Source organism: Dermacentor albipictus, chromosome 1, assembly GCF_038994185.2.
Source record: "Dermacentor albipictus isolate Rhodes 1998 colony chromosome 1, USDA_Dalb.pri_finalv2, whole genome shotgun sequence".
In the NCBI taxonomy this organism is placed as follows: domain Eukaryota; kingdom Metazoa; phylum Arthropoda; class Arachnida; order Ixodida; family Ixodidae; genus Dermacentor; species Dermacentor albipictus.
In genome coordinates, this window is record NC_091821.1 from 103,719,360 (window position 1) to 103,745,629 (window position 26,270).

The 26,270-nt window shown below is 46.8% G+C and overlaps 1 protein-coding gene across 2 annotated transcripts in view; it reads right to left on the reverse strand.

The window, feature by feature from the left end:
- Positions 1-26,270, reverse strand: part of LOC135914200 (GTPase-activating Rap/Ran-GAP domain-like protein 3) — a 557,065-nt gene that overhangs the window by 320,827 nt on the left and 209,968 nt on the right. The window contains exon 2 of one of the 2 annotated variants that reach the window (XM_065446944.1): positions 13,609-13,656. The exons of the other annotated variant lie outside the window; for it this stretch is intronic. Coding sequence (XP_065303016.1) covers positions 13,609-13,656 — 48 coding nt within the window. The remainder of the gene's footprint in view (positions 1-13,608; positions 13,657-26,270) is intronic. 2 annotated transcript variants of the gene reach the window in all.

A 26,270-nucleotide genomic window follows, 5' to 3' on the forward strand; every position in this document is an offset into this window, starting at 1 on the left:
TCCCGTAATGTCCGACTCGTGCCCAATTAATTTTGCATGCTGCGTCACTTTAACCTAGGTACGTACCGCAACAATTTTACTAGATTTATTAAATACGACCTACTAAGAGCCTCTGCAGAAACTCGTGATACCATAAAAAGGCAGAAAATGATTTGGACAAGAAGGTTCATCGACGATTATTGTCAATGTCAGCGAATAGCCAAACGCTTCGAGAAAACGATTCGCTTTATTAAATGAATATGGTGCGCGTGACAAAATATTTGTTGCAGTGAGGATATATAGGTAGCATTTGTCGTTGCATTGCGCAATCACCTAGAGGATAGAGCCAGCAACCGAGTGAGTGAGTGAATGTCAACTTTATTACCGACACATCCGTTAGTAGACGGGGCAGGGGCGTAGCCAGGAAGAAGGGGGGGGGGGGGGCAATGGGTACGTGCCGTCCTTTCTCCTTCATTATTTTTCTAGGGTAGCAAGCCAGGCTGCCTCTCTGTTGGACTTCCTTATCTTTCATATAGCTCTTTTCTCTCTCGCTCTGTTTTCACATGTATTCACTCGACCATCGCTCCCATTCCCCAAAGTAGCTGGGACTCGGCCTGTCTCCCTCCCGATGACGTTCCTTTTCTACCCGTGTCCTCACTTCCTTCTCGTGCCTCTTTATAATAATGCTAATCGATGGAGTTTCGACGTCCCAAAAGCAACGCATGAACTGCGAGAGATGATGCGGTGGGGGCCTCCAGATTAATATCGACGACATGGATTTCTTCAACGTCCACAGGAATCGGGGCACACGGGCACTTTCACATTGTTGCCCTGCCGGAATGGGCGGCCACTGCGGCAGGCAATCGAGTTGGCGACCGAATACTGGGGAAGATAGAAAAAATAATTTCGTAACCGCCAGGTTTCTACCGCGGGTCCTTGCCTATCGCAGTCCATGTATGATTGGGTCTGATGGCCACCAGGCGATCACTGGGCATGAGGATGGACACTTTCTTGGGCGTGATTTCACTTCGTGCCGAGTGGCTAAGTGAGCGCGAGCTGACGTGGCGGGAGAAAGCTTGCGGAGGACGTACTTCCCGTCAATTGTTATTTTCACCTTCAGATTGTCGGCGAGTGTACTGACAGTGCGGACGGCAGAAGTTTCGTGGCGTTAGCGTACGGTCGTCGTTACAATTACGCATCGCGTCGTTTGTTACGTCCCGCGAAAGCGAAAGTATCGCCGAAAGTTATCGATCAAGAACGAAAGCCAGTGCTTTCAGCCGTAGGCCCATCCACTTTTGACTGCGCTTCTGTAAATGGCACTTCTTTGCACAGTGGGAATACGTGCAAGAAAGCCGAACGTCAAGGGAAGAAATAAAGTAAGTTCGGCGAACTTGGCTGCGAAGAGGAAAAAGCGGATAAGTTTGCCTACGCAGAACAACATTACGAAAAGAAAAAGAATAAATAATAAAAAAATCTCTGGAGGACGCTTAAGCTTCGCCTTTAAGAGTGGAACGCGATAGCATTCGAAGATCCTTGACTGCTTCCCACGCTTCCCGGCAACTGCAGCTTATGTAATCGTAATGTTTACCGGGAAACGCTGGCGGCGAACGCTACGCACGAAGGCGAACTTTTTGGTAGAAACGTAGCCTCTTGCGTGGGCCGATCCCGGAGGTAATGCACAGCCGCGCCAAAAAAAAACAAAAAATGCATAATTTTCAGGTTTCTGTTATTGTTTCGCACTTTTAATATTTAAGTCTCAGAAGATTTACCATGAAATGCATGCGCTGTCGGTGTTTTGTTTCATGACGTTTGTTTGTGGGCTGCCATTATCGAAATTCCGAGGTATAACATTGTCAGGAATATAAGACAAGGTATGACCAACTTTAATGATAGAATGGTGTGGCAATATAACCCGCATATACCGCACGTCATATAGCAATGTGCGGAATGTACATATACTTAAATATATACGGAAATTTCCGCTCACGGACAACTCCAGCAACGCCTACACCGGCGCCGACGCCGATACCGACACTGGATTTTCTCCGACACGGAACGCATTTTCTCAACGCTATCGCGTAAAAAAATAAAAATAAAAAGGCACTGCACGCGACGAAGAAACAAAAAGACAGAGAGTGAGAGGAAAGAAAGGCAGTAAACATTAGACCGAAACTTTCAAAACTTAAAAAGAACGAAACAGCTCTTACGCTTTGGAGGGCCCAGCCAAACGCGGCGTCAGAGGTGCTCATTACCGCTTGCGACCAAATCTTCAGACGCACCGCATAATACGAGAGTTGAAGCATTTCGCTGTAGGCAGTGGCGCGCAAACATGCGCTGTTCCTCGCAAACGAGCATTGTCTGCTTTGGCAGAAGCGTGTTGGAAAGCGGGGATTTCCTCTATGGGGACCATTCAGCAATGCTTACGAAGGTTCCTATGCCTTTTTTTATTCAATGTTCAGTGAATAGGAAACAGGCATTATTGGACGCCGTTTCCCAAATCGCCTCCCGCGTCTTTAATTGAGTCTAATTTTCTCCCCGCTGCCATGGGAACGGTCGCTACAGGCCTCATTTTCTGAAATATTGATTTCTTATGTCTCAGTGTCTTTAATATATATTTTTTACACAACGAAGTGAGCACAAATTTTAAAACGAATAAACTATAAGCAATCTTTTTTTCAGTCTGATTCCGCAAAGTCCGTAGAGCGAATAGAGAGTGCGTTCGAGCTTCTTTTTGCTTCGGAAGCAAGGCCTCTGCCTTCCAGGAGGAAGGGCGGCCGTTTTCTCTTTTCTTTTCTTTTTTTCCTTTTTTTTGTGGCTGCAACGTAGTGACGATTTACGAAGGGGAAAAAAATGCTATAGCAGAAAACCGAAATCTTTTGCTTTCAGTGTTTCTTGTCTAACACCCGACACCCACGAGCTTTTTCCGTTTATGGTCGTCAATTTTTACATTATCAATTGATAATATCATGTTTATCTTAAACCTCACAGAGCTCCTAAACAGTTTGGCAGCGGCAGTACATGTTAATTTGGTCCGTCGTCCATAAAGAAAGTTTTCCTGAGCCTACAACGCACAGCACGAAGCACAAAGCCTGCTACATTTCGTCATGTCTTATCCAACTGGCTCATCGTCAAGCCGCTTATCGTGGAAGCTTGGGGTTGTTGGTCATTCATTGGAATAAAGGACACAGCGCAAAAAAAAAAGACAGGGACATGAGAGAGCGACACGCACACAGCGCTTCTTGCAAGAGTTTATTCATGAATACATGAAGGGCTAAACATATAGGATACTAAAATGCGCAACATGTGAATAAATGGGCGGAACCTGGAGCATCATGTCCAATGCTGATAATGATAGCCACATGCCGACAGTGCAACCTGAATGTTTGCCATTGGAACCTTGTTAAGATATGCTATTTCCCGAAATGAAAGTGCAATCGAATAACTGACGCAGGAGCTATCAAACTTCCTGATGAAATCTGCCTCAATGATTTCCCGTGTCAGCTGTGGACTATGTTTAGCCAGCACTTCGCCTTTTTCCAAGTGTGGCTTACAACCGTGATCGCGGCAGTGAATACCCAGATGACCCTGAACCGTGTTGTACATATTGTTGTGGTGCTCCCTGAACGGTCATTTAAGGACCTGCCTGTCTGTCCCACGTATATTTTTCAGAAATAGAGAGAGGAATCAAATAAACCACTCAAGTGATGCAGGACACTGAACCCTTCCTGTGTTTCACAAAACAACGTCCACGCCTGGCGTGCGAAGCAAACTTGCAAAGCTTCGCTAGTTTTTCCGGAGTGGAAAAAAACCACCGCAACACTGGCGCGTTGCCCCACTCTCTTCAGTTTGTGGGACACATCATGTGTAAGTTTTTTCTTTCCCGCTGGCGGAAGTGGTGCTCGATCATCTTCGCCACGTTTGATTTGCTTAAAGAGCTTTTCAGCGGCAGCTTATACTTGGCAGAAATCTGTCGCAATATTTCTGCAGATAAGCTTATTCTGCTAACCATTGACGACCGACCCTTGTTTGGTAAGAGACTCGGACGCTGTAGTCAGGTTTCTCAAAACGAAACAATAAGGCTCTGAGGGCTTTTCGTATCGATGTAAAATACCTGTATTTATCCCTCCCACAGGGCGAGACGGTAAAATGTGTAGAAGCTTGCATTGACAACTTTGGATCGTAGCATTCCAGAACGAGACAGGAATAACGGTTAGTGGGTTTTTAGAATTGTTAGCATTTCATCATAAATCTACCTTTGTTTCTCGGTAGTAGTGGAATTGGAAAGTGGAATTTGCATAGATTCATGTCTTGCGCCTGTCTTCAGTGATAGTTACCTCGCACATAAAGACCACATTATCCGAACGTTTCTTGACTTGACCCTAGTTGCTAAAGTGTGCAGATATGTAGGCGAATTTTTAGTTCTCATTGAATGTCCGGAGGAGCTGTTTAAACAGGCTGCAGGAAAAGTCTTAGATGTATTCAGAAACAACCTGCATCCGTTATACCTGAGGCATGAAGTACCTGAAAATAACTTTTTAAGGTTTTCAGACGTCAAGCTGTACATGTCGAGTAGACATTTGTGCTGGTCATTCGAACCGAGTAGCGGGAAACCGCTTCTCTCTTTCCAGTCAGGACATTCGAAATAAGTAAAAAAAAGGAATCGTTAATACGTGCCTCGTCAGTGCCCTCAAGAGGTCATGTCCGCATTCTATGCAAAAAAGCTTTGATGCTCAGGTTGACCGCTTGTTATTTGTCGGATACACGAAGGCTTTAGTATCAGCTGTCTCGGAAACTTTTTTTAAATAAAATGAATTATGGGGTTTAACGTGCCAAAACCATTTTCTGATTATGAGGCACGCCGTAGTGGAGCACTCCGGAAATTTGGACCACCTGGGGTTCTTTAACGTGCACCTAAATCTAAGTACACGGGTGTTTTCGCATTTCGCCACCATCGAAATGCGGCCGCCGCGGCCGGGATTCGATCCCGCGACCTCGTACTCAGCAGCCCAACACCATAGCCACTGAGCAAAAAACTTTTTAAGCAAATCAAGCGTGGCGAAGATGATCGAGCACTAGGTCCGCCAGCAGAAAACAAAAGAAAGTTGCAGTACTTCCGTATATACATAATGTGACCCAGAAACTGAAGAGGGTAGGGCAACGCGCTGGCGTTGCGGTGTTTTTTTTTTCCGCTCCGGAAAAACTAGCGAAGCTTTGCAAGTTTGATTCATAAACCGGGCGTGACCGTTGTTTTGCGAAACACATGAAGTGCCTGCATCAGTGGTGTGGTGTATGTGATTCCTCTCACTTGCGGAAAGAAGTACGTGGGACAAACAGACAGGTGCTTAAATCATCGTTCAGGGAGCACCATAACAATATGTACAACATGGTTCAGGGTCATCTGGGTATTCATTGCCGCGATCACGGTTGTAAGCGACACTTGGAAAAAAAAAAGACGCGCCGTGGTTGCTCAGTGGCTATCGTGTTAGGCAGCTGAACACGAGGTCCCGGGATCAAATCCCGGCCACGGCGGCCGCGTTTCGATGGGGGCGAAATGCGAAAACACCCGTGTGCTTAGATTTAGGTGCACGTTAGAGAACCCCAGGTGGTCAAAATTTTCGGAGTTGTCCACTACGGCATGCCTTATAATCATAAAGTGGTTTTGGCACGTGAAGCCCCATAATTTAATTTGTTAACTTGGAAAGAAGCGAAGTGGTGGTTAAATATAGTTCACAGCTGACACGTGAAATCATTGAGGCAGATTTCACCAGGAAGTTTAATAGCTCCTGCATAAGTTCTTCGATTGCACTTTCATATCGGGAAATAGCATATCTTAACAAGGTTGGAATGGCAAGCATTCAGGGTGCACTGTCGGCATGTGGCTATCATTATCAGCATTAAAATTGATGTTCCAGGTTTCTGCCGATTATTCACATGTTGCGCATGGTAGCAACCTATATATTTATTCCTTCATGTCTAGATGAATACACTGCTGCAAGTCAGCGCTGCGTGCATGTCGCCCTTTCGCGCCCCTGTATTTTTTGCGCTGTGCCCTTTTTTCACCGTAAAAGTTTTTTTTTCTGGCATATGCTTCAGCGCCGCATGAATTTAACGAACATCTGCTTGATGATGCTTTGCAAGACGCCTACCTTCGACTCTAAATACAGCTTGTCGCACAGGATGTCTCTTCTTCTGGAGCCATTCTGCAACCGATCACTCTGCCTTTCGCGCACCTGTCTGGAGCTGCTCAGCCTCACTGACCACTTCCGCTGGAACACTGCAATCGGAGCAGGCGTCGCTCGCGTGGCGCCCAAAAGAAAGCGTGTTCAGCGCAGAACGGAAGAGGAGGCCCATCGTAAGCGCGATGCGTGAGTGTACGAACCACGCCTCTCCCACTTGTTTAGCAGCGGTGTGAAAGCAAAGCTATGGAGTGACTTGGCAACTTTTCCTCCATGTGATTCTCGAGTTTCCTGCCAATGAACTAGAACAGCAACGTTGATGAGCATGCAGGTGACGACAAAGGAAACTTCTTCACCGTCGAACACGGCCGTAATCAGCGGGCGCTTGGATTATTATTTTGCCACTCTCCAAATTTAAAAAAGATAAATAAGTTGTGGCTTTTCAACTCCCACAGCCACAGTATCGTTATGATAGACGCCGTAATGGCGGGAGGGGCTAGTGGGGTTTCTCCACGCATTCATCAACGTGCCCACAAACATGGTTCGCAAGCACGTCTGCATTCCACCACCGTTGAACGGTAGCCAAAGCATTGGGGATACGCGCCCCCGACCTAGTGCTCTAGCGGGGAAACGCCATGACCGTGGAGCGAACGCGGCGGGCCACTGGCAAACGAAACCGTTCGCGAATATAAATGTTTCAAGTGGGAAGCCCAAGCGGCTTGCAGAATAATTGCTCTCGCCACATAGATATGACAGCAAAACAACTACGATGAAACGACTGTGGCTTACGGCAAGTGGTCGTGCCCCATCAGTTATTTCTTTCGATTCTCTCGCGAGGTCTCAATTGTTCGCGGGTTACAGTGACTGGCCCGCGCACCTGCGAGAGGAATCTGTGGCGACGCTGCGTCGCGCACATGCCGGACTCGGTCGTGTTTCTCGAATGGTGTTGACGTGGCCCGGCCACGTGCTCGTCCTGCTGCAGCTGACATCCTTGACATCCATTGACATCCTGATAGCTTTACTTTATTCTTGTTTCATTTTTCAGGCGCACTTCTTTTAAAGCAAACGGCAACAGCAGAGCATAGCCCTTCAATAACCCCAATTATATAACTGCAGCTTGGTTTACGATGCAGCGATATGAAGAGCCGCGTTGCGTAAGCATATAGTTTGGCGTTGTCTCTCTTTCTCTCTCGTGGCGTTGTCGCCGAAGTGCGACAACATTAAAAAGTAATGCCCAGGCAAAACAGCGCTGAAATGACAAGCAGAGCCAAACAATCTTCTTTTTGTATTCTGTGGAAAGAAACTATTTGGTCAGAGTGCGAAAATCAGCGGCTGTCGAACGCAATGTCTGCTACATTAGGCAACAAATGACAGTCATCGACCTTTCCTTGGAACTTCAGCGATTACCACGCATTTAAATGCTATAAATCCTTCAGGTGGACGTCGAGTCAAATTAAAAATAAAATGATTTTGGGCGTCGCTAAGAAGGAAATCATTCGTAAGAATACGAGGGTTGCTTTATTTCTAGTTTTAGCATACTAACACATCATCGGCGCTCGTATGCGGAATAGGATACTGCCTAGCGATGATCAATCACGTCTTCATTTCTGAGATCTGTGGCTTTCATCTCATTTCGTTTCGTTAACAACGATGAGATCACGTATTATATAGATAAGTTATCCGAAGGAAGGTTGATTAAGTTAACTAGCAGACACCATGGATTAGTGCTTCATAAATCCATAAGGTTCATTTTATCAAAACAAATGCGGACGCCTGAAAATTTCTTTTTGGTATTTAGTATCCGTTTTTCCAAAGCGCATAGGAGGTGCACTATAAGGTAAAATTATTCCAGTCTGTTCTTATTCTATGTCCTTACGCCAAATTTACGTACCCGCCGACGCAAGCATCGGGCGGTGACCCGCAGCGTTTTCTGAACAGCCCAATCAAAGCCTCTTCTGGTTTCTAGGAGGTCACTTTTGTTTGCTTTCAAAAGGAATAAAGTTGCTTACATTGAGCGGTTGTTATATGAATGGCTGACAAGAGGCGACGAGAACGCTCAAGTGGAGATGGTTTTGAAGGGGCTGAGCCAGTGCAGTGGAAATAGATAACCGGATGAGGAGGGGTGGGGCCGGTGTCTGCGATTAGTCTGCTTCCCCTTACTTAACTTGGCGTGGCTGGTAGAAAATTGCGGCGGCGTGCAACGGAAGGTTAAGAATGCCGCTACAACGGATCCTCAGCAAAGAGTTGGCAAAGTGATGTCGTACACGTGCCGAAAGGGTTCGTTAACATTGTATTGCCAAGCAAAACGTTTATTACGCGCAAATAAATCCATGCTACCCTGGCAGATACGAATAGGCAGTGCCTGAGCGATCAGCGGACAGCCACCTTCTATTCCTTTCGGAACGAGGCAGCCTGTGGCTATTCAGAAGAAAATTCGGTTTTGTTCGGCATAATAATCCATCTTTAACGCGTACAAGTCACTTTGACGCGGTGAGTTTTTGCCGTATTGTGACGTGGCGTGACAAATAGGCAAAGTGGGTGTAGCCAAAGAACTTTTGACCAATAGCAGAGGCGCCGAACCAGGAATAATTATTTTTCTTTTATTCGGTATATTTATGCATAATCAGTGCGCACACATCATATCAGATGAAGAGCTATACGATTTTCATGATGTCGCGTGACAGACAGGTGAAGTGGGGGTGGCCCGAACATTTTTTGTTGAATTGCGGAGTGTTTATTGCAGAATTGGAATAGAAAAGTTTGTAATAGATAGACGTTACAGCACCCGAGATCATGTAAGTGTACGCTGTTAGGGTTGGCGTCTGACACCACGTGGCGACAGGAATTTCGCCCGACCTTCTACAAGGATTCGTCGAAAAGACGGTTGACTTCTCCTGCGAAGGTTAACGTCAGGCACCTTGCGCACAAAGGGCCTTCTACCAGGATTCGTCGAAATGAGGGTTGACTTCTCCTTTCCTTGCTCGGTAATGCAGGAGGAGGGGCCCTCTCTCTGTGCCTGTCACGTGACATCGACGGAAGCAAAATCCCGCCCACACGTGTAGAGAGCCTATTTAAGGGGCTCCGAAATGTACTTTTATATACTTCATGCTCTTCTCATTTTCTTTCAACTACATTTGAATAAACCATGCAAGTTTCGCACTAGCAAATCGTCGTCTCGCCCTTGCTCGGTCGCCATGGTCTACCGGATGCCTGCAGCCCGCCGACAACGCTACGCTACCCAATAAGCAATGTCGGTCGAGCTTCGATAGGCAGGCGCCGCTACGTCTCGGCAGCAGTACAATACGCTACCCTGGAGTACGCAACAAACTGGTGGCAGGGGTGGGATGACGCAAAAGAAAACGCTTTTAGTATGCTGAAGAAAGCACTAACGAGTCAGCCAGTGTTGAACGCGCCCTACTACTCTAAGCCATTCATTCTTCAGTGTGATGCCAGTGACAGGGGCATGGGGGTGGTGCTCTGTCAAAAGAAAGATGCCGAGAACGAACATCCTGTACTGTACGCCAGTAGAAAGCTTTTAGTTCGTGAGGAAGCATACAGTGCATCAGAAAAGGAATGCGCATGCGTAGTTTGGGCGGTACAGAAGCTAGCTTGCTATATCGCTGGCTCAAGATTCACCACAGAGACTGATCACTGTCCCCTCACATGGCTGCAGTCCATGTCTACGAAAAACGGTCGTCTTTTGCGCTGGAGCTTGGCTCTTCAACAGTACACCTTCGATATTCGCTACACAAGGGTAAGCTTAACGGCAATGCCGACGGTTTATGTCGTTGCCCCTGGAGTATCGAAAGCCTCATGCTCATCCGGGTTTCCGTGGCATTTTTTCGTTCGTTCATACGTTTTCCGAATTCATATGTTTTTCCGAAGTGAAGCCGATTGTTAGCTGATTTTAATAACCACGTCTTAACGCTTTCAAGAAATGGCTGTTTTTAGTGTTGAGGGGGGGGGACGCGCGTAGGGAATGGGAAAGGTGTAGCGGGTTTTCTTTTTTTTTTTAAAGCCGGGTGTGTCTCGGGGGAGGGTGGCCTTGTGCTCGCTGCTTTGTGGTTGTGGGTCCGGCACTGTTCTGGGGTGATTGCTTGCCCACGCATGAGACGAAAAGTTGCGAGACCTGCTTGCAAGACCAATTTCACCGGACCGGACCAGGGAGAAAAGTCACCAGAGCGCCACGAGGACGGATGACCACTCCCAGGAATCTACCTACTACGAACTAAGGGTTCGTGACCTCTACGGGGAATTCTGATACCGAAACGCCGATCCCTCGTACAGCGGCTGCTGGCCCCTACACGTCGGGATCTTCCTCCCCCGCTGGAGATGCTGTTAAGGTTGGCGTCTGACACCACGTGGCGACAGGAATTTCGCCCGACCTTCTACCAGGATTCGTCGAAAAGACGGTTGACTTCTCTTGCGAGGGTTAACGTCAGGCACCTTGCGCACAAAGGGCCTTCTACCAGGATTCGTCGAAAAGAGGGTTGACTTCTCCTGCGATGGTTAAAGTCAGGCACCTTGCGCACAAAGGGCCTTCTACCGGGATTCATCGAAATGAGGGTTGACTTCTCCTTTCCTTGCTCGGTAATGCAGCAAGAGGGGCCCTCTCTCTGTGCCTGTCACGTGACATCGACGGAAGCAAGATCCCGCCCACACTTGTAGAGAGCCTATTTAAAGGGCTCCGAAATGTACTTTTATATACTTCATGCTCTTCTCATTTTCTTTCGACTACCTTTGAATAAACCGTGCAAGTTTCGCACTAGCAAATCGTCTCGCCCTTGCTCGGTTGCCATGGTCTACCGGATGCCTGCAGCCCGCCGACAACGCCACGCTACCTAATAAGTAATGTCGGTCGAGCTTCGATAGGCAGGCGCCGCTACTTCTCGGCAGCACTACGGTACGCTACCCTGGAGTACGCAACAACGCCGCGCCGCTTTGTGCAAGCCCTGAAGACGAGACAGGGGCCATATAACGTAAATATATTCCAATATGTTCTTATTCCAATCTCCTGGCGTCAAATTTCCATAACCGCCGACGCAAGCATCGGGTGGTCATCCGCAGGGTTGTCTCAGCAGACCAATGAAACGCTCTCCTCGTTCATCGGAGGTCACTTTTGTTTGATTTAAAAACAAATAACATTGCCTGCACTGAGCGGCTTGTCATATCTAATTGGATGACAAGAGGCGCGGACCACGCTCAAGTGGAGAGGGATTCGATAGGGCCGAGCCACTGCACTGAAAATCGATAACCGGATGAAGAGGTTGGTACCAGCGTCTGCGATTGGTCCGCTTTCCCTTGCTTAGCTTGCAGTGGCTGGTCGAAAATCGCGGCGGCATGCAACGTAAGCTTAATAATGACGCTAAAACGGATCCTTAGCAAAGAAGAGTTGGCAGACCGAGATCGCAAACGTGCCGAAAGTGCTAGAAAGCGTTACACGACCACGCAAAAAGTTTTATTATATGCCAATAAACCCATGCTCTCCGGCAGGTGTGAATAGCCAGTGCATGAACGATCGGCAGCAGCCATCTTTTATTGCTTTCGGAAGGGGACAGCCTGCGGCTATTCAGAAGCAAACCCAGTTTTGTTCGGCATATTAATGTATCTTTAACGCGTGCACGTCACTTTGACGTGATAAGTTCTTGCGGTTTTGCGACGTCGCGTAACAGGCAGGTGAAGTGGGTGCAGCCCGAAAACTTCTTACCAATAGCCCAAGGCCAATGGCGAAAAGGCGTCGAATCAGAAATAACTATTTTTCTCTTGTTCGGCCCAATCATGCATAATCAGTGCGTAGACATCATATGAGATGGGGAGCAATCGCGGTTTTCATGACGTCGCGCGACAGAGAGGTGAAGTGATGAAGGTCGAATAAAGTTTTTGACCAATCGCGGAGGGCTGATTGCAGAATTGGAATAGAAAAATTTAAAATAGTTTTACGTTATAGCGCCCAGCTCTGGGGCCCTATAATGTAAAACTATTCCAATATGTTTCTATTCCAATTTCCTGACGTCAAATTTGCGTAACCACCGACGCAAGCACCGGGCGGTCACCCGCAGGGTTGTCTGAACAGACCAATCAAACGCTCTCCTCGTTCATAGGAGGTCCCTTTTGTTTGCTTGAAAAACGAATAACATTGCCTACACTGAGCGGCTTGTTGTATCTAATTGGCTGACAAGAGGCGAGGAGAACGCTCAAGTGGAGAGGGATTCACTAGGGCAGAGCCAGTGCACTGAAAACCGATAACCGGATGAAGAGGGTGGTGCCGGCGTCTGCGATTGGTCGGCTTTCCCTTACTTAGCTTGTGGTGGCTGGTCGAAAATCGCGGCGGCATGCAACGGAAGCTTAAGAATGACGCTAAAATTGACCCTCAGCAAAGAAGAGTTGGTAGAATGAGGTAGTAGACGTGTCGAAAGTGCTTAAAAACGTTACACGGTCATGCAAGAAGCTTTATTATACGCAAATACACCCATGCTCTCCGGCCGGTGCGAGTAGCCAGCGTCTCAGCGATCGGCGGCAGCTATCTTTTATTCCTTTCGGAACGGGGCAGCCTGCGGCTATTTCGAAAAAAATTCTGTTTTGTTCGGCATATTAATGCATCTTTATCGCGTACACGTCACTTTGACGCAGCGAGTTCGTGCGGTTTTGTGACGTCGCGTGACAGGCAGGTGAAGTGGGTGCAGCCCGAAAACTTTTTACCAATAGCCGAGGACTAATGGCGAAAAGGGGTCGAATCAGAAATAACTGTTTTTCTTTTTTCTGTCAAATCATGCATAATGAGCGTGCACACATCATATCAGATGGGGAGGTATTGCGGTTTTTGTAACGCCGCGTGACAGACAGGTGAAATGGGGGGTGGTCGAAAAAAGTTTTTGACCAATCGCGGAGGGCTGATAGCAGAATTGGAATAGAAGTTTGGAATAGTTTTACGTTATAGCGCCCCTGGTTCCGTGTGCTGTGTGTTCCTTGTGCCTGTCACTTCTGCGCGGCATTCTCCCCAGTTAATCATTAACAAACTTGCCAAAATTAAAGTTCTGACTGAAGAAATGACTGACAGAACTTTACAGCGCCCTAGGGAACACCCATAGCTGTCGGGAAGAGCTTTTCACACTATCAAAGACCATTAGTTGGTCCATTTACAAAAACAGGTATCGATAATATAAAGAAATGGGGACAGGGAGGGGGAATGGGTGAGAAAGAAACATAGTGCATTAGTTTTCTGGACAACAGTGCGACGAGCAAACGGGCACGAATAGCAATGCTTCGTAGTGTTTGGTTTGAAACAACAATCGAATTTCGTACTTCCTGAAAAGAAGAAGAAGAAGAAGAGAGAGAGAGCGCGCTAAAGCGTAGTTCAAACAGCTCTCTCAGAGAAATTAGTGATAGGTATGTCTGAAAGACCCGACAGATTTATTTGTTTAAGCGCAAACAGACTGAACGGTTCACAGCTCACCGGCCCAACGGAGCGCGAAGCCAAACAAGGCCTTGGTACGTCAAAGGGCTGAAAGAAAAACAAAAACCACTTTTGTATGTTCAGCAAAGTACATTACACAATGATTCTGTGATCAAAGCGCTGCATTTGCTGAAAGTACTTTGGTGGAATCGAACGGCAAATAATGAAGTTGTTGTTACCTCATCTTTTCATCTCTAATTGAACTGAACTGAACTGAACTACGCTTGTCACATGAAACACTGAACTCATTGTGCAATTGTGTATGTCTCTTATTTCTTGACTAAATCTCACGAACGTTCTGCTCAATATTCGTGCGCACAAGACGGAATTTTTTGTTAGATTGGGTTCAGGCGACTGCCAAGTTACGTGAAGATATTGCCACTTGGACCAACCGGCAAAGTTGTTTTGATTAACCACATAGTTTGTTGTCAAATGATGACCCAATGTCTCCATTGCGCATGGGTTGGATATTTACTCGTGAAAGACTGTCTTTTCATTTCATGTAGCCGTGCGCTAATATTGCACAACTTGAGGTTGAGAGAAGTGCACATGAAGTGCTTTTTCACCTAAAGCAGCTCTGGTACGTGGTGCCGCCTTTTTAGAGCTTTAACGCTTTAACTGTGTCTTCCCAAACATTTTAAGCATATGCACAATGTAACGTAATGAGCGCACGCAGAAACTACTGAACTATTCAGCTATTCCGGTTTTGGTGGCTTCGTGAAACTTTTCATCGTGTCAGTCTCCATTTTGCTTGCTGGGGCACTATAACGTAAAACTATTCCAAACTTTTCTATTCCAATTCTGCTGTCAGCCCTCCACGATTGGTCAAAAACTTTTTTCGACCACGCCCACTTCACCTGCCTGTCACGCGACGTCCCGAAAACCGCGATAGCTCCTCATCTGTATGATGTGTACACACTGATTATGCATGATTTGAAAGAAAAAAGAAAAACAGTTATTTCTGATTCGAACCTTTTTCGCCATTAGCCCTTGGCTATTGGTAAGAAATTTTCGGGCTGCACCCACTTCACCTGCCTGTCACGCGACGTCACAAAACCGCACAAACTCACCGCGTTAAAGTGACGTGTACTCGAAAAAGATGCATTAATATGCCGAACAAAACTGAATTTTCTTCGGAATAGCCGCAGGCTGCCCCGTTCCGAAAGGAATAAGAGATGGCTGCCGCCGATCGCCGGGACGCTGGCTACTCGCACCTGCCGGAGAGCATGGGTGTATTTGCGTATAATAAATCTTCTTGCGTGGCCGTGTAATGTTTTCGAGCACTTTCGGCACGTTTACCACCTCATTCTGCCAACTCTTCTTTGCTGAGGGTCAGTTTTAGCGTCATTCTTAAGCTTCCATTGCATGCCGCCGAGATTTTCGACCAGCCACCACAAGCTAAGTAAGGGAAAGCCGACCAATCGCAGACGCCAGGACCACCCTCTCCATCCGGTCATCGATTTTCAGTGCACTGGCTCTGCCCCAGCGGATCCCTCTCCACTTGAGCGTTCTCCTCGCCTCTTCTCAGCCAATTAGATACGACAAGCCACTCAGTGTAGCCAATGTTATTCGTTTTCCAAGCAAACAAAAGTGACCTCCTATGAACGAGGAGAGTGTTTGATTGGTCTGTACAGACAACCATGTGGGTGACCGCCCAGTGCTTTCGTCGGTGGTTACGCACATTTGACGTCAGGAGATTGGAATAGAAACATATTGGAATAGTTTTACGTTATAGGGCCCCTGGGGCCCTATAACTTAAAACTATTCCAATATGTTTCTATTCCAATTTCTTGACGTAAAATTTGCGTAACCACCGACGCAAGCACCGGGCGGTCACCCATAGGGTTGTCTGAACAGACCAATCAAACGCTCTCCTCGTTCATAGGAGGTCACTTTTGTTTGCTTGAAAAACGAATAACATTGCCTAAACTAAGCGGCTTGTTGTATCTAATTGGCTGACAAGAGGTGAGGAGAACGCTCAAGTGGAGAGGGATTTACTAGGGCAGAGCCAGTGCACTGAAAACCGATAACCGGATGAAGAGGGTGGTGCCGGCGTCTGCGATTGACCGGCTTTCCCTTACTTAGCTTGTGATGGCTGGTCGAAAATCGCGGTGGCATGCAACGGAAGCTTAAGAATGACGCTAAAATTGACCCTCAGCAAAGAAGAGTTGGCAGAATGAGGTAGTAAACGTGTCGAAAGTGTTTGAAAACGTTACACGGTCACGCAAGAAGTTTTATTATGCGCAAATACACCCATGCTCTCCGGCAGGTGCGAGTAGCCAGCGTCTCAGCGATCGGCGGCAGCTATCTTTTATTCCTTTCGGAACGGGGCAGCCTGCGGCTATTCCGAAAAAAATTCTGTTTTGTTCGGCATATTAATGCATCTTTATCGCGTACACGTCACTTTGACGCAGCGAGTTCGTGCGGTTTTGTGACGTCGCGTGACAGGCAGGTGAAGTGGGTGCAGCCCGAAAACTTTTTACCAATAGCCGAGGACTAATGGCGAAAAGGGGTCGAATCAGAAATAACTGTTTTTCTTTTTTCTGTCAAATCATGCATAATCAGTGTGCACACATCATATCAGATGGGGAGGTATTGCGGTTTTTCTAACGTCGCGTGACAGACAGGTTAAGTAGGGGCTGGTCGAAAAATGTTTTTGACCAATCGCGGAGGGCTGATAGCAGAATTGGAATAGAAAAGTTTGGAATAGTTTTACGTTATAGCGCCCCTGGTCTCGACAACGGAAGAAGAGTGCATAACTTCAACACGGGTACTCATAACCTGTTTTCCACCCGTGTAAAGTGAAAGGTGGTTTAAATAGCAAGCCGTTTAGGCCAGGCCGCCAAATACAATAAAAAGAAGGAGAATCTGCGGGAGAAGGTGAGCCTATGTCGCTGCTCGTCGTCTCGTTATCTGCTTCAGCCAACTGGAAAGCGTTTAAATTGAAGTTTCATAGCTTAAAGCGATATTCTAGAAGCAAGGACGCCCCCCACCGGTTTTCCATATCCAGACCGGAGCGCGGGGCTTCAGAAGACTAGCATGAAAATTGCGCTACCCCCATAGTAGCTGCTGTTACCCAAGCAGAGTTTATCTCAATACACTGCTGAAATTCTGTCGCTCCTAGAATTCCATCAACTTCAAAAACGCTGCAATTATCAAACACCGGGGAGAGATAAAAGCTCTGTACGCTCTCGGATCTTTTCACTCTATAATACTATGCGGGGCACTGTGATGCGGGCCGTGGGTAAATACATATTACAGGCCAGACACCCAGTCCGGTTTTATAGGCTATATATACAAAGCAATGATGGAACTCTGATGAAAGGAAGCGTAATTGATCAGTGATAGCACGCAATAGTGAAAGCTGGTCATGGTTCTTTTGCGTGGCGGAACGAACATGCCTCCTAGCCCCTCGCTATTCGTCGAGGCGCACTAAGAGGGCGCGCCATGATGATCGGATCCCGGATTGTCTGTACGTGCCCATGCACGAAAGATTATTCGTGTGTATAAGGAGCGCAGCCTTTTCGTCGCTAATTGGGGACGCCGGCGCATGACTTTGCTGACACTGCCTTGTACAGTGTACCGCTGTAATCTCCACTGCTGTGACCATACACGCAAAACACAAGCAGACATGCTACATCCCTGCTGGCACTCTGCAACAACTTACGCTTGGACTGCGGCGACCAAGCCAATTCGTTGTCGTTCAGCCTAGTAATATTACAGGAGAGTTTTTTTTGAAGAGATGACGGACAATATTCGAGTTATAGTTTCTTGCTGAAGCTTCTAGCGTTCAGGAAGATGTTCAGCTTAGGAAGGAGGATGGTGACGAAATTCAATGGGCACAATGCGACCGGGCCACTATGTACGAGCGCCCGCTGCCAAGAGAGACAGTTACAGTGTTGCACTGCTCAGCCGGCTGCAAATGAAGGTTTCAGGGATGATAGCATGTCATCTTTGAAGCTGATGAAGAGAAGAAGAAAAAAATGTCTGGGTTTTGAACGATTAATTGCACACTTACTACATATGTACGATGACGTATTTACGAAATACGTGCGCTGTGCAGTCAAGAAGCCAGAGGATCTAAAGATGGAAAAAATATGCTTAGAGGCCATATTCACAAAACTTTCCGTTCGTCATTGCTGTTTGCATTGGCTGGTCGCCTTCACTAATCATATGTCCAGCATCAGGATTGGCTCGAACATTTTCTAATAACCTATTCTAGCATGAAGGCATTTCTGGAATACAAGCCCAGATTATTTAGGCGTGGGTGCTTTTAAACGTTGTGTCTTGCAAGAAGTTGTATCCATGGTCTAAAGTAGGCAACCCGAAAGCTTTGGATCGGTGTGTAGCATTGTAAGTATATCCTAATTCAAGCGGACGCGCGATGTCCAAACATCTACGTTCAAATAGGCCTAGACAACTGTGAAACTAGAATGCGCTGGATTCCAGAATTAAGTGTGTAAGGCTTACAGAGTGAGTGAGTAGGCCATGATCTGCAAACGTTATCCTCTATGCGTTTCTATGACAACTATCTGAAAGCTTCGAGCGCCTATAATCGCTGTGCCGTTGGTAATAATGGGCTGTATAATGACTTTACAACAAAATGCTCCTCAGCATTTCGGGCAAGGCGGCGGCCGGGCAATGCAGTCACGGCTAAATTTGTTCATGCCTTTCGTGCAGGTTAGTACACGGCGCCCTGCTTGCGAATTCCGTAATGACTGTTTGTACCTGGTCGTTACTTAGTTAATTTGGGTTTAATGGCACAAAGGCAACTAAGGCCATGCTGCCCCAGTCACAAGACAAAAGGAGACGCAACGTTAGAGCAGGTAAACCTGCATTGCATTATAGTTCGTGTAGATAACCAGTTGCCTCTAAAAAGTGGATCAGGTTAGTAAGTGGGACTAACGGGTTGTGCCTGGTCGAGCTGCCTTGCCCAGTCGTGTTGTGTGAGTGCACTGCGGGATGTTCTGACTGGTTTTGCCGTTCTAGTTCTAAGTGGCGATGTAGAAATGAATCCCGGCCCGTCAGTAAGTGACCAACTAGCAGCAATTTTGCAAAATCAAATGGACTTGTCAAGTAAGCTCAAAGCAATAAGTAATAAGTTGGACGTGCCCCTAACCGAAACAAACAAAAGACTAGCTACAACTGAAAAGAAAATGGAAGCGTTTGTGCTTCTAGCGGAAAAAACTGAGGACTGTGGCCGTACTGTGCGCCATCTTCAAAGTGAAATTGCAACACTACAGCGGAAAGTGGACGACCTTGAGAATTATAGTCGGCGCAACAATCTGATTATTCTTGGTGTAGATGAGCCTGAATCTGAAACCCACAGATCTATGAAGCAAACAGTTGCGGGCGAAATCTCCGAACAAACTCTGGGAGTAAAAGTGAGTATATTGAGAGGATTATTCGTTTACGGGGAAAAAGCAGTCAACGAAATACGACCGGTGATTTTAAGACTGCTTGATTTTAACGAAAAAGTAGAGCTCCTCAAAAACGCCAAGAAATTGAAAGGCACAAAAATTTCCCTATATGATGATTACTCTGTTCGTATTCAGAGGATAAGAAAGTTGCTCTGGCCTACGGTCCTGGACAAAAAGCCGGAAGATAAAGTGCACCTTCACCATGATAAGTTGATATTCAACCAGGAAGTTTACGTGTGGGACAAGGTCAAAATCAGAGGTGTAAGGTGGTTAGTTTTCTTGAAGAAACAGATATTAATGCCACTTCGAGTGTCCTGGTTGATTCAGCCGTCCAGAAGGAAAGTCGAGTAGCCACCAGGCGTAAAGGCGCCAACGCACCTAAGTGACAAGCTGGAACAGTTGTTCCATTACGGTTTGTATCCTTTAATGACCAAAGTATGTCAACAAGGTGACCGATTTTTAAACCCTCCTTTTTGACCTCGATCCTCACATAGCATTGCTTACCGAGATTTGGCTACATGCTGACGTCAAGGACAGCGAAATTGTGCCCCCGTCGTGCAAAATTTTTAGATGTGATCGACAGACTCGTGGTGGTGGAGCCGCGATAGTGGGTAAACAACACATAAAAACAACCCTACTGCCAGGCATACCGGGCCATGAAAGTTTGTTCTGCATGGCCAAATTTCTTGGTAATAGTGCTGTTATTGGTGTTGTGTATTGGCCTCCGAATGCTGATCTTGCTTTCCTTGAGGAACTTTGCGACTATGTACAGCGCTTCAGGGGTGATCAAGCCAAATTTATTTTGGGTGGGGACTTCGACCTGCCTAACATTGACTGGGTCAATATGATAATTACTGGCGGTCATAACAAACACTCAGAATTATTGATTAATGATGGCTTTTGATGTGATGTGAATGTTAATACGCCTACTAGAGTTACTGCCACATCAAGTCACATTCTCGACTTATTATTTTAAACTCTAAAATAGGGTGTTTCGAAGTCCCTGTTATGGACGGAATTTCTGGCCATTAAAAAAAATTAGGGGAAGCAAAGAAGGACCCTCTTTTTGTGAAAGACTTCAATCGAGCAGATGATACAAGTATTTCGGACTATTTAGAAAATAGTTTCGACAATTTTGGTGCTGATGATAATGTAAATGTATTGTGTTCCAGGTTCAAGTCTATATCTTTGCACTGTTTAGATCAGTTTATACCGCGCAAGGTTAAGAGGAAAAAGGATAACCCTTGGATCACTAGAGATATCATTCATGTCAAAAGAAAACTAAATCGATTAAGGTGGGTGCCCCAGCGGCCGGTTTCGGGCATATTTGTCCTACGAGCCGAATTGAAAAACAAAATGAAGCAAGCGAAGGGCTCTTCTTTCTTTGTTACAATAACGAATTATTTAAAGGAAGCGCGTAGTAAATTCTGGAGATTTCTAAGTGGTGGCCAGTCTAATTGCATATCACTGGTTGTTAACGGCTCCTATGTTACGGATGCAAAAAAGGCGGCCAATGAATTTAATAGGTATTTTCAATCAGTTTTTCCGCAGAATGGTTACGATTCGGCCCCTGAACCAGAGAGGGCTGACAACGTCATGAATAAACTTCATGTCTCTCAGGAAGGAGGTTTAAGCTTATTACTGAACCTTGATCCCAAAAAAGCATGCGGCCCTGATAACATACCCGAAGCGTTTCTTCTGCGTTATGCGGAATGGGTATCCCAGTACCTGTGTGTGATTTTTAAAGACTCACTATCCCAGTGTTTACTTCCTTCTGAGTGGAAAATCGCTCGCGTTAAACCTGTTAAACCCGTCAAATGATCGTTCAAATCCGTCAAACTACCATCCAATATCCCTCATTTCAACATGTTGTAAACTTTTAGAGCATCTCATCTGCAAACATATTAGCCAGTTTTTAGAAGACAAGCTTTTTGTCAGATACGCAGCATGGATTTCGGCGCAGACTGTCTACAGTCACACAGCTAATAACTTGCCACTATTTTTTTCTTGCAATCAGGACCAGGTTGACGCACTATTCCTAGATTTCGCCAAGGCGTTCGATAAAGTACCCCACAGTAAACTTCTTCAAAAACCTAATAACATTGGAATCAATGGTCAACTTGTTAATTTTATTAAGGCTTATCTTGACAATCGTTTTCAGTGTGCCGAAGTTGATAACGGCATTTCAAAATTTCTCCCAGTCACATCAGGCGTGCCCCAGGGCTCCGTTCTGGGACCTATCCTATTTCTCACTTATGTTAATGATATTGCAAATGTTGTCGACCAGCATATAAAAATGAAACTTTTCGCTGATGGCTGTGTCTTATACACATTGGTTCGATCACCCGCCGACCAAACTCGACCTAATGACAACTAGTGTTGCTAATTGGTGTAAAGACTGGGGGATGGTTCTAAATATCAATAAATGCGGCGTACTGCGCATTTGTAGCAAGACTACTTCCATGACGCACACTTATTATATAGAAAACACACCGACAAGGGAAGTACCAGCAATCAAGTACTTGGGAGTAATAATCTCGCGAACGCTAAGTTGGAACAACCACACAGATAACATATATAGTAGCGCACTCCGAGCCCTACGAGCCATCTGATGCAAGCATTGCAACGTGCCGTTCCAAGTTTAGCTGACGGCTTGTAAAACCCTCGTTAAGCCCAGTTTAGAGTATGCATCAACCTTGTGGGACCCGCATACGAAACAGAATATTACCAAGATAGAGAAAATACAGAGAATGGCTGCAAGATTCATTTGTAATAGGTACAGGAGAACTGAAAGTGTTACAGAAATCATTAGTTTTCTTGGCCTCGAGTCCCCGCAGTCTAGGCGGGCCGAATCAAAGTTGAAGCTCTTGTATCTCATGTATCATGATTTCTTACCAATTGATTTGTCTCCCTACATAGCGTCTGACAACTAACGTCTACACTACAACTAACGTCTAACGTCTACAAACGTCTGAACCAAACGTTGACAAAATGTATGACAACATAAGTGCTCCAATTTCATTCAGCCGCATTTCATTCGTGCGCCGTACTCCGGACTACCCCGAGTCCCTAACCGCCAGCGCAGAGTAGTGCGCCACGTGCTCCTCTGGCTGACCTGCGAATAATTTCTCCTACTTTCATCTCGAATACATGAAGCCGACTTGGTCACCATAACACTGTACTTTGGAGACCGCTCTGTGTCGTCGGGAAATCCGAGACATCGGCCGCTGCACAAAACTGCCGCGCTAATGAACAGAGCATTCGGCCGGATACGCGAGAATAAACGGCACCGGTCGTCGCCCACCATCCAAGGGTCTGCCTTGCTGCCCGACGAATTAGCAGCAGCGCCGGAGGGCGCCAACTGCCGCGGGGGGCGTCACGCCGCCGTGCGGTGGTGGCGCCTGACCGGGGTTCAACGCGGACACGCGCACAGGTACCGAGGCAGGCGAACACGCGCGTCCCTCCGCTCGTCTCTCTTTCTGTTTTTCTCTGCAATCGCGCAAATCTCATCGAGGCGCAGCGGGGCGTGCCTCGTTCGTCGTGGAAGAGATCGGACCGTTTTCTAGATTGGCCCTGCGGCTACGCGGGCACGACTGCCGCTTCGACGCGGCCCCCTCTTCCCCTCGCGCGGCGGCAGCAAGCAAGTGCGCCCGATTCGGGGTAGGCTGCGTGGCCCCGCATGGGCGCTCTTTTATGTGTCGCCATGCGATCGGCGGCCGAGCAGAGTGTTCCCAATTTACATATCCTTTTCATAGGCGCTCGAGCTTGCGTTCGCACATGGGGCGCGGAATCGCGAGAGCTCTGGCACGCCGTCGCATCGATCCCGGCAGAGAACGTGCGAGGCTCGAATCTGTCCGCAAACACGCCAGACTCATCAAGCCCCGGCAGGCAGCCTGCGCGCTGCTTTCGAACCCGCTTCGCCGCTGTACTCTCGTCACCCTCGTCGGTGTATTGGGTCGAGGAATACACACTGCCGGCGAAACGAGCCCTCCTCTCAATGCGCTCTCTGCGACGGCAAGGCGCACGCGCGGCGCGCTCCAACGTGCCGGATAATCGGCTTCGAAAGCTCCGCACGAGCCTCGGACGCCACGGTCCACCCGCTTGGACAGAAGACGTGGCCGCTGGGAGAGATAAAAAAGAGAACATATAGGTTGAGCCGCTGAACGGCAATCATGCAAGAACGTCTGGGGTCGCTAACTAGCGCGAGAAAGAACAGCAGCCTGTCTGGAAAACAGAAACGCTGTTGCCGCAACCGGGTTTTGTCGCGACATTCGAGCGTCGGAGAGCCATTCTGGAAGAACAGAACACACGCGTGAAAGCATTGAATATATAGCTGTACGTATATATATATATATATATATATATATATATATATATATATATATATATATATATATATATATAGGTCATCGAACCAACTCAATAAGCTCAGGGAACATGCAACTCCCAAGCACTTTCCGCTAGAAAGTTTAATTCATAAATTACGCCAGTCTTCTACCGTATGCGAAAGCGGGCGTAAGCATAACGTGCTCCGCTGTGCCAACCGATAGCATGTTATCGACTACAGGAGCAGCTCTGAGCGAGTTGGCGTGTGTTCATCATTCGCAACACGTAAGCACTCAACTACCAACGATAATAAACAAACTGGAACGCCCTGCCTGTTTCTTACTCTCTGTGAACGCTACTTAAATATCCTAACTTAAACAGCGTATTCTATAGATCAGTAAGCTTTGCGGATGCTTCCCCCTTGTGTGACATAACGTCTACAAAGCAGTACTGAACTGGAACGACGGGCATGCTGTCAATGTACTTGAGAACTGATCGCCTACTGATTACAAAGTTGGATACTCTGAGAAGCACCGCATCAGGCTGTTCCTTTAGCACTTATTTCTTGTTATGACGAGTGTCTTCGCCACGCTACACTCCCGATGCAACCTATAGCCTCCGTGCACTGTAGCCACGTAAGTGCTCGTGACGGGCCCGTTACCAGCGGGCCTTCACCACGTGCCAACCCGTCAGGTGTGAACGCTCAAAACGGACCGCACTTCATGGCTGGCGCGGTTATTGGCTCTGCCTAAGGCTATTTTTCGACCCAAGGAATTGTGTAGTAAAATTAGTTGCCTACCTCATTCCACTGTATAGCGAACGGAATATACCTTTCAATTGTGGAGAGATCTTACTTTACTGACTGTTTCCCTTTGTTAACCTCAACGCCCTACCCTGTACTCGTGCGAGTCTACTGTTTGGACAGGGTAAACAACGCGTAAGGCAAAGATTAGTGAAAGAATAACACACTCACTTGTCCTCGTCTTATGCGCTGTTTACCCCGTCCAAATATGCAACCCCAACTAGCCCAACGTCGATCCCTCATGCGTACGAGTCTACGGGCCTTCCAGATTTAATTTGGGGAAGCCTGCTGGACATTCGCTCTTTGAATTTGCAAATTTCAAGTAAACTTATTTACACGTCTAAGCTTTCGGCTTTCATAGTTACCAATGTTTTTTTGTTGCATTTATCTGTGCTTTTTTTTTTGCGAATACCGGCCGATGCATAAACGTTCTACAACAATGACAGTCAGAATAATAGAAGCGCATATTACTCTGCATATAAAAAAATAATATAGATAGTTATTCAAGAAATCACACTTTAGCATGAATCCCGCGTGGCAGGTTGTCCACCCCGAAAAAATCTCGCGCACGTTGCAGAAAGTTCCTTAGCCGCCAAGCACGTCTACACGTACACAAGGTCGTTTCTTACATGTGTACTCAACCTGCAGAAGGCGTCTGCGCCAAAATGTACTCACACGACATGTAGGTTAATGCTAACGGCAACGTCCGGTGGAACATGTAAGCTGGTCCTGCGGCTCGCTTACAGTGTTTCTATTTCTCATAACATTTTTTGCAAGTTCAGTTTGAAATTGCGAACAGAACCTGTTGCTGCAAAGGAGAGAAAAGCATGGGGTGCTGGTGGTGGTGGCGAGTTGTTAGCAACAGGCGGGTTTAGCCTGGCGATCAGGGCCGGCAATTGCTTCGCCCGAGCGTCCCTTATAGAATCACTGTGGTGTTTCACCACATGTCCATCAGACCACTCTCTATTAAGAATGCGTTAAGCAGACGTGAAGTTTCTTTGCGGGGTATATAACTGGTCCTTCGGCGAAAACAAGGTGTTGCAGGCACGTAGGCGGAAGGTCCTTTTGTTGCAGATTTCCCGGTGCGCATCCCTTTCATCTTGTGGTTTTGGGAATGACCACAATAATTGTTCAATGTGTCCTACCTCGTCGCATGTCGTGCAGTTCGGAGAATTGATAGTAAAATAAATGACCATGCTTGTGTACTCGCAGATCCTGCCCTTGTTCGATATAGAAGTGAGGCTTCCTTTCGTCGAAATGAAAGCATTAAAAGGGGTCATATATTATCATTTAGACCCGTCACTGGCAATGAACATCCAATGATGGAGTTTCTATTAAAATTTCTTTTTCAACGGTAAACGAACAAACAAAGCTGTAAGCGCAACGACGACAAGCACCGTTACTTTTGGCAATATATTGTGGTACCGTTTCCAAAACATAAATTACCCTTTACAAATATAGTTCAGTCCGCGCTCCCGTAGTGCCCACGTTTCCGCTTCCACTAGAACATAAATAAGGCCAACAGCAATCCGTCGCGGTCCTCTCCTTAAAGCAGCGAGGCGACTAACGAGGCGACCCAGGGCACCCTAGCTCATGTTCTTCATGTTGCAGGGCGGAAACACAACGGAACGGAAAAATGATTACCAATGAAGGTTAAAAGCACATTTGCCGAGGAAACTGCTTCACATCCTGGTAATTTCATGTCTGACTTTATGTATTATACACTAAGCTGTGTGTGTGCGCGAGAGAGAGGAGTGAAAAGGAAAAGGCAAGGCGGTTAACTCTGCTCTGGGGGAGGCTAAAAGAGGAGTGAAAGATGAGAAGCCCCCACTATACGCACGCACACACACATGTACGAGCGTTCACCCGAGGAAGCGCAGCAGCGCTATGGTGGTCTTGCACATCGCAGGCGCACAAGGCAGCGGTCCCACGAAGGGCTTGTCTCTGATCTTCATACGACGGGCAGTCACACAAAAGGTGCTTTAGAGCTTCTTCTGTGCCCCATGCGTAATAATTGACACTGTCCGCCATTCCCAGTAGGTTTGAACAGGCGTTCGTAATAGCAACACCTATTGTCAGGCGACAGAATAAAGTATTTTCACGTCGAATAATAC